General features: G+C 61.5%; 3 protein-coding genes across 3 annotated transcripts in view; all 3 read left to right on the forward strand.

The window, feature by feature from the left end:
- Window positions 1-1,757: 1,757 nt before the first annotated feature.
- On the forward strand, window positions 1,758-4,022 carry LMXM_19_1347 (conserved hypothetical protein; the record flags this gene model as incomplete). The annotated part of the gene is made up of 1 exon (XM_003874262.1): window positions 1,758-4,022. One exon carries the CDS (start codon window positions 1,758-1,760, stop codon window positions 4,020-4,022), a length of 2,265 nt encoding a protein of 754 aa, XP_003874311.1.
- Window positions 4,023-8,006: 3,984 nt separating this feature from the next.
- Window positions 8,007-9,206, forward strand: LMXM_19_1350 (phosphatidic acid phosphatase protein-like protein; the record flags this gene model as incomplete). Its single annotated transcript, XM_003874263.1, has 1 exon — window positions 8,007-9,206. One exon carries the CDS (start codon window positions 8,007-8,009, stop codon window positions 9,204-9,206), a length of 1,200 nt encoding a protein of 399 aa, XP_003874312.1.
- Window positions 9,207-10,760: 1,554 nt separating this feature from the next.
- LMXM_19_1351 (phosphatidic acid phosphatase protein-like protein) overlaps window positions 10,761-10,863 on the forward strand; it is a gene marked incomplete at both ends in the record, with an annotated part of 1,096 nt that continues 993 nt past the window's right edge. The window contains one exon of the mRNA XM_003874264.1: window positions 10,761-10,863. Within this exon, the coding sequence (XP_003874313.1) occupies window positions 10,761-10,863 (103 nt within the window).

Below are 10,863 nucleotides of genomic sequence, written 5' to 3' on the forward strand. Positions count from 1 at the left end.
CTACAAAACGACAAAATACGAACGTCGTGGGTGTTCCCCACACGGTAAAGCACATCTTTACGCTGTCGGCTGTCACGATGCTGTGCGTGTGTGTGGGGGGTGTTTAAGATGCGTAAGCTCTCACAGAGTTGTTTGTTGTTTTTTGGCATTCCCCCTTTACGTCTTCTCTCGTAGTACGCGACGCCTTGTCTTGGCTCGCTCTCTATCTTGTGTGTGCGTGTGTGGTCTGTGCGTGTGCACCCCATGGCTTCATGATAGGATACGGCCCATGCGACCTCCCCACTGTTGCTGGATGTGGTCATAACCGTAGACGCTTTTCTCTTCTCTCTCCTGCCCTCTCTCCCTCTCGCTCTGTTAGCCGAGCAAGAGATCTGGGCTGGATGCGGAGAGGCAGAGGTGTGTGTGTGTGTGTGTGTGTGTGTGTGGTGTGGTGTGCTAGCGCAGCGCTACGTCTTCGGCGGCGGTGCTGTTGTCATTGTGCGTGGCGACGTGAATTCTATTACGTAGCCACCATCAGCGCAGCAACAGCGACCCTCTCACCGCTCGCCTCCTCCCCCCCCATCCTCCTCCCCCTCATACACGCTTTGTACTTCTTCCCTCTGTCCCCGCTTTACCGCCCACAGCGGAGGATGAGGACGGCTTTGACTTTCTCTGTTTCGCTGTGTTTCTTGTCGGCTGCACGGCCTCGCATCACCCGCCCCCTTTTCTGCCGCGGCATCAACGGAAGGCGAGGAGTATGGTGGATGAAAAGACAAGCATGCACGTACACGCCGGCTTGCGCGTGTGTGTGTGCGTAAACGAAAGGAAACGAGTCGTCCTGCACACTGGATCGGCTAGATCACGGTGCAGCGCATGCAGTGGCCATGATGCGCCCCTGCAGGCCAGTGGCAGCGGGACGCGGTCACCTCGTAAGAGGGGGACTGGCGAGATGGACCAGTTGTTGTCGTCCACTATGAGCAAGGGTGGCATGTCTTGTGTGCAGACCGGTGCACTATATTTTTTCCGGTATCCGTCGTCTCGCCATGCTGCACCCCGCTACATCCTCGCTTAACCTGTCCGTCTTTTCTTCTCCCCTTCCGTGTCCGTTTGTGAACGATTGCCCTTATGCGCGATTCTCCGCCGTGCACTTTAGCCGTCCTCTCTCTCTCCGCGGGCGATATACGCGCACACGTGGCGGCACGGCTACCATCCGCTGACATCTTGCAAGCACAAGGCACTACGAAGCACCTGCCCCAGTATCGCTCGACGAAAAAGAAAAAAGAAAGACGCCATCGCGCGCTCCTCCCACACCGTCCACACCACTCACAGCGCCTTCGTGCTTTGCCGTATACTATGTGGTGAAGCGCTGTGCCGATTTGGCTGAGCGCAACCGGTCCGATCATCCTCGTCGTTGCTGCGGCTGGTGGTGTCGTGGCCGTGCTTCTTCTTTGTACGTGATCTCGATGTTTTTCTTTCCTGCGTCCCCCCTCCCTCCGCCTCTCTCGCCTTGGGGCTACGCGTGCGAGTGTGGCTGCGGTACCAATATACGGCATCTCTCACACCTGATCAGCACACATCGCACGCAAGCACGTACACGCGCCTGCGCGTCAAGACAAGAAGGTCCCTAGCTTATAGATTAACGGAGCCCCCTCCCCCTCCCCACCACCACCGCCACCGCCTGCAAAACGTTCGCGTCTGTGTGTGTGCATGTGTGTGGAGAAGCATTTACGGCAGGTGGCCCTCTCAGAATGCTGCTGAACACCCGCAGCGCGTCCCGTATGCGCTGGGAAACAGCAGCGGGGAGCTCCTCCTCCTCCATCAGTCTTGCATCGTTGCATAGTAACAGTGGCGGCGTATGTGGTGGGGGCGGGGGCAGAGACAAGAATGACGACACGGACACTGTGCTACCGCTGAACTGTGCCGTGACGGCCGATGCTGAGGCGTCGGTCAACGACGCCTACCTCTCCCGCACCTCACTGGAGTACATTGTCTCCGTCGTCTTCATTGTCATTTGCGTCCTCTACTCTTTCATCTACAGGATCGCCTGTATTGGCCGTGCGCATCACGAAGAGCTGAAGGAGAACCTTAAGCCACCCTGGATACTCTACCGCTGGCTCGGCAGCAAAGGTGTAGACGTGGCGGACCTGCAGTGCTACTACTTTATGGTGGCGATCCCCCCATCCATACCGTACATGATCGGCTTTCTGCTCCTCTCACGACGACTGCGACGCCATACCGCATCGAGGACGGTGGCAGCCGTAAAACAATCCGCCACCGCTGCGGCGGGCGATGGCAAGGAGTGCGGCGGTGCTATAGCTAGCATTCCCCACCCAGAGAGCGTGATGGGCGACAGCAGTGCTGGTAGCAGCGGCGTCGGCCCTCCTCTCCTGATCCGCAAAGACGTGTCGGTCCTCCAATTCCTTCACATTATCGCTGGCATGTTCATCGCTCTGTGCCTCTGCGGGCCGGGGTTTCTCTTCGGGGTGGGGATGATGTTGCTCAACTTCTACCTGATCGCGCCGCTTTACAAGCGAGCGTCCTTTCGGGTATCCATGACGGTGATGTGGGTGATGCACGTCCTAGTCCTCTTCTTAAACTACCACGCTGGCGGGTACCGGTTTGCCTGGTTCGGGCTCAGCTTCCTGGATAATCTGTGGACGCCGCTGATCCAGTGGACCACCCAGTACAACATGTCGGTGCTGCGCATGATCTCCTTTAACAGTGATCTCTGGGAGTCAGCAAGCTGTGGCGAGGAGCGGCGGCAGAAGTCGCTGGCGAAGCACGCACACACATGCATTGTCTGTGCCCAGATACGCGACCAGCACCTCCACGCCGTCGCCTCTCTCCCGCCGGAGGCCCTCTCGTGCTACAAGTGCCGCACAGAATGCTCGCGGCACGTGGACGAGTTCACTCTCAGCGCTTACCTTGGCTACATATTCTACCTGCCTCTTTTCATGGCGGGGCCGGTGTCGTCCTTCAACGCGTACGTGTCCTACCAGCATTACCCGGCACGGAGCATTGAGGGCAAGGCTATCTGGCGGTACGGATTTCGTCTATTGTGCCACGCGGTCTTGCTGGTAACGTTGATTCACTACGTGCCTATCATGGCCATTCTCCTGACACCCGCTCCGTCAGCCGGTGGAGCGGCTGAGGCGGTCACCACGAGTAGCTCGCCAACCGGCTACGCACTTCAGAATATGGTCAACACAACGACCGCAACCGCAACAAGCACAGCAGCCGCTGTCACCCTCTCGGTGCTGGACCAGATGAATATTTCGGAAAAGTTGTCCCTGTTTTTCCTGGCGCTGGCCTTCCTGTGGGCGAAGTTCGACGTCATTTGGCGCTTCTTCCGGTTTTTTGCGCTGCTGGACGGCTACGACCCGCCGGAGAACATGCCGCGCTGCTTCGCCAACAGTGTGAACATCCAAAGTTTCTGGCGCGACTGGCACGCCTCCTTCAACCTGTGGATCGTGCGGTACATGTACATCCCGATGGGCGGCAGTCGCACCAAGTTTCTCTCCATATTTCCCATCTTCTTCTTCATTGCCGTTTGGCATGACATTGAGCTGCGCCTGATCTTCTGGGCCGCAATCATGTGCATTGCACTGATCCCTGAGCTCGTCGTCACTCTCTTGTTCTCCTCCAATAACCCGCTGGTGATGCGAATCAAGCGCTCGCCGCTCATGTGGAGGCACCTGCGCATACTCGGGACGCAGCTGGCGCTGATAGAGTTGACTGTGGCGAACCTTGTCGGCTTCTCCGTCGGTACGACCGGCGCGGCGTGGGCCGCTCACCACATGCTTCGCGAGATGTCCTTCACGCTCACGATCCTCTTTCTGTGCTTTTACCTGTGCGCGGCGACCATCTCCATCCAAGACAGTGACCAGAAAGCTTACGAGCAGCAGCTGCTGAGGCTAAAGTACGATCTCCAGCAACGGGAAGTCGTGAGGCGCGTACGTGGCACGGCTTGCCTGGACGTCCCTCTCTTCCTCCCCCTCTCGCCATCTCCTCATCTCCATACTCCGCCTCCGCGGCAAGTGTAACATCGTTTCCGAATCCATATTTCCCTTTGTTCTCCTCCCCGTCGTTTGAGTTACGCGCGCCCGTGTGCGTGTGTGTGTGTATGTGTGTGTGTGTTTGCTTTGTATCCCTCGCCATGTCCATCCTGGTGGCGTCGGCTTTAGCACTCCTCCGTGTATTTTCCCTTTTGTGTTGCTACCGTATTACTCTCTCGTTTTCGCGATCCCTGGTGACGGGGTGGGGGGTGGCGGTGAGGATGAGGAGGGTGGACACCTTGTCTTCCTATATCAAGGCTCAGTGCCCCCTCCCACGACTCTCTCGCTGTGTGTGCGAAAGCGAAGCAGCACCCTTCCAACTTCTCCTCCCCTCTCTCCTATCCCTGCCAACTGCAGACCCGCCTCTGCTGGTGACAGGGCCCATCCACCTACGGCGTAGGGTGTGTCAGAGCGATGCGTCGCTGCTGATGTCGGCGGTAAAGGCGCTGGACGGCGTTGCGTTGGAGCCGCCTGCGACAGCGAGCGCGTCTGTGCCATCCGCCTAATGAGCGATGTGCCCGCGTGGGTCGACCCCATCTCACCCGGACCCTCACACTGCCCACTGGCGTGGGGCGCCTTAGCCCCTCTGCGGGGACGGCACCGCGTGGCACCCGCCACAATGGGAGCGGCCGTGAGGCGACCTGCGGGGCAGAGTGTGAGGCCGGCGCTGTGCTCCGATGGCGGAGTCGGCACATTGCTCCGACGTGTGTCTGCTGCTGCCTCGCACCACGCGGGTGAGGCCTGTGACAGCGACCGGGGGTTAGAGTGGGGCTCATCTCATGCCCTATCGCGCAGAGGACACATGCTGAATTCCTCCCTAATACCTTCTTCTCTTCTCAGCGTGTCCATTCTACCGGAAGCAAGCCAACCAACGCATACGCACACAACGACACTTCACCCGCCCCTGCTGCACCACGGCGAGGTCCCTGTCCTCGAGGGCGGAGGCGGCAGCGTCTGCGGTGCGGGCAGTAGGGGTGGGGGCACTGCAGGTGCATGCCGGGTGAGGTCAAAGGGGGAGTTGGCCAGAGTCAGGCCAGGGGCCTCTGGGACGCTGCACTCGGCCTGTGTGCCGTGCATCGCCCTGACTCGCCTCAGGCCGCTGCGTGCCGTAACGTGGTGCGGAGTCCCCCCCCACATGGGGGTCTCTGGCGGGCTCGATGGTGCAGGTCGGGGCGCCCGCGTCATGCTCCCGCCACCCGTGCCGCATCCGCCCACCCGGTCGGATGCAGGGGATGCGGCATATGCCGCGCACATGCACTGTGGCGCTGGCCGGTGTGGGTCTCCTCGCGCCTTTCCCGTCCATCACTCGTGCTCCTCTGCCCCTTGCATGCCTTCCTGGATGTCATACACCGTGTGACAGCTGTGCTTGACCGCAGGTGCACGCAGCGCTCGCACGTTCGGGCCCTGGGTCCTGCTTCCGGACGGCGTTGCTGTCTGTGCGGGTCGCTGCTGTGCGTCTGTGGCGGCGGGGGGACTCCACCCTCTCCTGAACCCGCCCGCCTCTGGCATGGCCGACTTTGCAAGCGTGCCGGCCTCGTCGTTGTGCACCAGCTCCCAATGGCCAGAGACGGGCCGGCAGCGCCGGCACTTGTGCCGCAATGCGTCGCGATGCGCCATCCTCCACCGCTGTCGGGCCGGTGCGGAGCGCCGTGAGGAGGGAGAGCGAGTGCGCGGCCGCAGCCTGTTGCCGCGGTGCCTGCGAGTGCATGGTGGCACTAAAGCACCGCGGCGGCTTCTGACTGGGTGTGCCTGCCGGCATGCCCGCATGAGAGCTGCCGAGGCAGCGCGGTGGCACCGTGATCCGGCCTGCACACCTGCCGCCCCAAGTGCGCAAGGCGACCTCCTCGCGTGAGTGGGGAGAGTTGCAGTTGGCTGCGGTGTCGCGCACCGAAGAGTGTGCACCTCGTTCTGGGGGCACTCAGCTCGACGAACTGCTCCCGTGCGCAGTGCTCCGCCCTCCAGCTGGCGGATCGTAGTGTGGTTCGCATGATGTCTTTCGCTGTGGAGGATGTGAGGAGTGCGAGGTCATCAGCGAAGAAGGCGCGGCGTAGGCCGGGCGTCTGGATGCGCTCCGCACTCAGCCGGACCATCTCGCCTTTTCTGTTGCGGAAGCAAGCACCGGCACGACGGCAGGCTGGCGAAGCCATGAGCCGGCGAGTGTGGTGCGGGTCTACGTTGGACCTCTTCAGCGCCGTGATCTACCGGGGCAGGCGTGCGAGCGTGGAGCCGACAATCACCGTGGCTGTCTTGGTACCTTTCTGGCGCCGCACTGCGTTGTGGAGGAGCGGGCACAAGGGGCCTACAGTGGGGCCGTGAGGAGGGGGACCCAGGCTGCTGTGGCTGGGGGCCTCTCCTCCGGACGGTTGCGCAGATTGCTGGCCAGCGTTACAGGGGGGTGGTAAGACGCGGGACCATCGTTGGGGTTGTGCGCCCTCAGGAGGTGGTCGCTGTGCCCCTCTTTTCCAGGTAGCAAGGACGCGGCCGGTGGCGACGCTCTGGCTGCAGATGTTCAGCAGCGCCCTCTTGCCTTGCATCTGGAGGGCCTTGGCGCTCTCACAGTGGATTCCGTCGAGCCCCCCCCCTCCCCCGGCGGAGCGGCAGTGGCCCTGGCGGAGCGTCATATGGACCCGACCCACCGTGAATGGCTGGAAGGGTGTGGGGCTGGGTCTCAGTGGGACGCGGGATGGGGCTGCCGGGTGTCGCACCGACCTCGGCTTTTGCATCACCAATCCGTTGCCTGCTCTCTCGCGCTGTGGTGGCGGTAGCCTTGTATCATCGCTGGGGTGCCGGGCCATACCTCCTCCCCCCTCAAAGTGGAGAGTGGACCGGACCGCGCACGGGTCACTTGGCGCCGTGGTGGCGGTGCCCCAATCCTCGATGAGGCAACTGAGCGCCAGAGTGGCGTCCGGTGGCGCTCCCGCGGCCCCGTCTGCGCCGCGCCGGGTGGTGCGAGCTGGCGCCCACTCGCAGCATGCGAGAACTGAGCGCGACGTCGCTTGGCACCTGATGGAGAGAACTTCCCGTGTCACCAGGTCACTCCTAGGCGACACCCCCTCTCTCGCAGAATGCAGGCATGTATCGAGGGCTCGCCAAGGAGCCGGGTCCAGCCAACACCGTTCGGCGTCGGTCAGTCCAGCGCAGGCCCACGGCAGCACACAGCGCAGGTTTGGTCCGGGATTACGCTCAGCACCACCGCAACGCAGCGAAAGCCGAGACAACACGGGAGGCGGGCGCGGACGCGTGTTGAACCGTCGACACGGTTTGCGGTGAGCTGCTCCAAACTTCCTGATGGTCGCACGTCTCTGCGGCACCGCACCAGGCCTGTCCACGGACACCCAGAGCCCGCTATCCATACCCGAGGGCAGGCTGCAGTCCTTGGGGGTCCCCACGGAGAGTGGGTGCAGTGGTCACGTCGATCGAAGGACGCTTTACGATGAGCAACATACTTTGTTGCGCTACCGACAGCCTTGCTCCGCGGGTGTATCGTCCGTATGAGGACGGGCATGCAGGAAGGGAAGGTCTTCTGCGTAGCATCTGTGGCTACCATGGATGCCGTCTCTCTGTCTCCCCTCCCCCACTGCCGTTACCCTTGCCCACCCTCCCTTTTCCGTCCTCCTGTGCACCGCGTGACTTCTGCGCGCACACTCAACCACACAGAGAGACGATACACGGCACTCTGCTAGGTCAACCCCCTCCCGTGTCCCCCCCCCCTCTGACTTCGTTGCAGCACTGTCCATCGCACACGCGCAGTCGCTCCTATCCTCGCTGCACCTTTCTGTTTTTATCCGCTCTCTCTCCCCGTCTCCTGCGGACGGGTGTGGGGCTTGCCCGCAAGGGAGTTGTACACCCTCCCTCTCCCTCTTCGGGCCTTTCGTTCATTGCTGTCACGGCTCCCTACCGCGCGTACGCACGCGTGCGTCGCACCGCCGCTCTCCTTGGTCCTCCTCGCAGCGTCCACTCCCGCTATTCACTATGGTAGCGCTCAGCAAGGGGTTCTACTACGCGTGGAACCAGTACCACCTGCTTGACTGGATCGTCCTGGCCATCCTGGTCCTCATCACCACGATCGTTACGATTTCGATGAAGCCGTACTGTCGAGACTTCTCGTGGAATGACACCACTATCGCGCACCCGAGCCATGCAGACACGTTTCCCGACTACTCGCTGGCACTCATGGTGATGTTTTCCGTCGCGTTTTACGTGATATTCATCTGGTACCTCGTGCGCCCGCTGCAGGAGTTCTTCGGTGAGCCGCTGGACTGGTATAGGATCGGCGGTGCTGACGCCGGCACAAGCGGCGAGGGCAGCGAGTACGCAGATGTCGACACTGTAGCGAACGCGAGGCAGCTGCGTGTCCGCGACATGCAGACTGGTCGTGGACTGGTGTATCCGTGGCTGCGTGCACAGCTCTGGTCTGTTGGAATGGAGTCCTGCGTGACAGCGGTGCTCAAACTGTACGCCGGCCGGCTTCGGCCGGACTACCTGAGCCGGCTCAAGGCAGCTGGGTACACGAGCTCGATGTCGCATCTGCCCGACCCGCAGACGAACCCTGACTACTACTGCGCCCTCATGGATGCCCACCCGGCGCTGAAGGAGGGCCGGCTATCTTTTCCATCCGGGCACAGCAGCACGTCCTTTGCGGTGTGCACAGTTCTCTCTCTCTTCTTCGTCGCCCATCTGCGGCCATTCGCGCGGCACGCCAGCTTTACCCGGCTTATTATTTGCCTGTTGCCGATCTCTGTATCGCTCGTGTGTGCGGTGAGCCGCACGCGCGACAACAAGCACCATTTTTCTGACATCGTCGCCGGGTCGCTGATCGGGGCCGTCTCCGCCTTTCTGTCGTTCCACGGTACCTTTCGGCAGGTGGGCGGAGCGACTGGCATCTACTTTGCCCGCACCGCGATGGACATCGAGTATGATCAGTTGCGCGAGTGGAAATCACCTGGCGCCAGCGAAGGCAGCAGTGCTGGCGTGGAGATCTCTAGTCCTGGCGGCAGCAGTATGAACTACCAATCGACTAACAAGAGGGAAGAAGGCCCGCGCTGTAGGTCTGCGTCGCCGATAAACAGGATGAGCGACGCTGTCGTGACCATCAACGACTCGGTACGGAGGCCGACAGGGCTGACGGAACGGCGGCTGAACGAGGACCCGGCGGCCGTTCCGTGGATCTAGCCTGCACATTGATGTGTGCCCGTCGTCATGCCACGTGAGAGCTTGCGCCGGCGGTCACTGTTCCCGCTAGCGCGGCCCAACGAACAGAATCGCCGGCAACGGATGCAAGCACGCACACGCGCAACATACAGACGTGAAGCAACGACAGCGGCTGGTGTACAAGAGAGGAAGAGGAGGGGGGGCGTGGCGAGAGCGCTTCAAGGTATCGTCGCAACACTGAGAAGGGCATGAGACGCAGCCGCTACTGGAACAACGCGAGACAGACCCTAGCGCGAACAGCGAGCATGTCGCCCGCGGACGGAGACAGAGGGCCTCCGCGCAATGTTGATGAGGAGAGAGGGATGGGCGAACAGGCGATCCGGTGCGGGCAGCGACAGAGAAGCACAAAGGAAAACGGGAAAGCGCTCGTCTCTGTGTGTGTGTGCACACGTGGCTTCTATGAAGGCGAAACCTTTTCTACTCCAAAGGGAGGGACGAACGGTTGAGGGCTTCAAAGTGTGAGTGCGGCGTACCCCCAAAGTGAGCGTCCTAACTGCGAGTCTCGAACCTTCGCTCACGAAGAATGGATCGAGGCCATGCGATCGCCTCATCCTCGTCCTGCCGTCCCTCCCCCTCCACCCCCTCACTGCGCCTTTTCGCCTGTACGGAAACAATACCTTGGCCGCCTCCCCCCCCCGCCAGTTGCAGGACGCACGTGTGCTTGTGTACGCGTTTTGCACCTTGGGAATTTGCCGAGCCACACGCACTCATCAGCTCCCTTGGCCCCTCTCTGCTTTTCCTCCATGGTTACCTAGATCGCTGTTCTCGTGTTCACCCACTGCGCCGCTTTGCTTGTCCTTCCGACGGACATGCACACATGTATACGATGGTGAAGGCGTGCCATTGGGCAGTGAAATGCTGCCGACTATAGGCCCCGCCATCCCTCTCCCCCTCACGTCCTCCTCTCCCTCCCAACCCAGCAAGCGAGTGCGTCGGTCCGTGCGAAACATATGATTTTCTTTCGCTTCCGTTATTTCTTCCTCCTATTTCCCTGTGCACGGTTGGCTCCGAACACAACGGTGCGGCGAGATCGGAGGACGACGGCGTTTTGTTGCTGTCGTCCAGTGGCAGCGGAGACCTCTGCGCCACCCGACAACGTTACTGCAGGCCTCCGCCCTCTTTGAGAGAGGGCCCCAGCGACCTTACGCGGACCATTCTCTCTCGTGATTTCCACTCTCCGTGTCTTCAGAGCAAGTCCCCTCCGCCATCCGACCCCGCTCATGTCCCCACCCGGTGAAACGGGTGGCCCCGCACACCCGCCGGCACACACACACGCACCGCCCAGAGGTCCGATCGGCTGCAACGAATATGCTGACTCGCGTGTGGCCTCGGTGTAACTCACCGGCCCTCACCGTGGCGAGGGAAAGGGAGTACTCGCAGCCAAGCATGCCGACCTTGTAACGCCTACCTCATCCTATCTCTCCCTCTCTCTGCTCTCTTACAGGTCAGTGCGTGAGCCCCGCGACGGANAGCGCCGGTACATCTTTACAGACGCCGCCCACCCACCCCCCGATAATGTTCGGCCGTCGCGTCTTTGCGAGCGCACCGCTCCCACGCCATATGTGGGCGAAGATGCACATCCAANACGCGGCCCAAGCGCAGCGCATCCTGCCCTCCT

This window comes from Leishmania mexicana, chromosome 19 (genome assembly GCF_000234665.1).
Source record: "Leishmania mexicana MHOM/GT/2001/U1103 complete genome, chromosome 19".
In the NCBI taxonomy this organism is placed as follows: Eukaryota; Euglenozoa; class Kinetoplastea; order Trypanosomatida; family Trypanosomatidae; genus Leishmania; species Leishmania mexicana.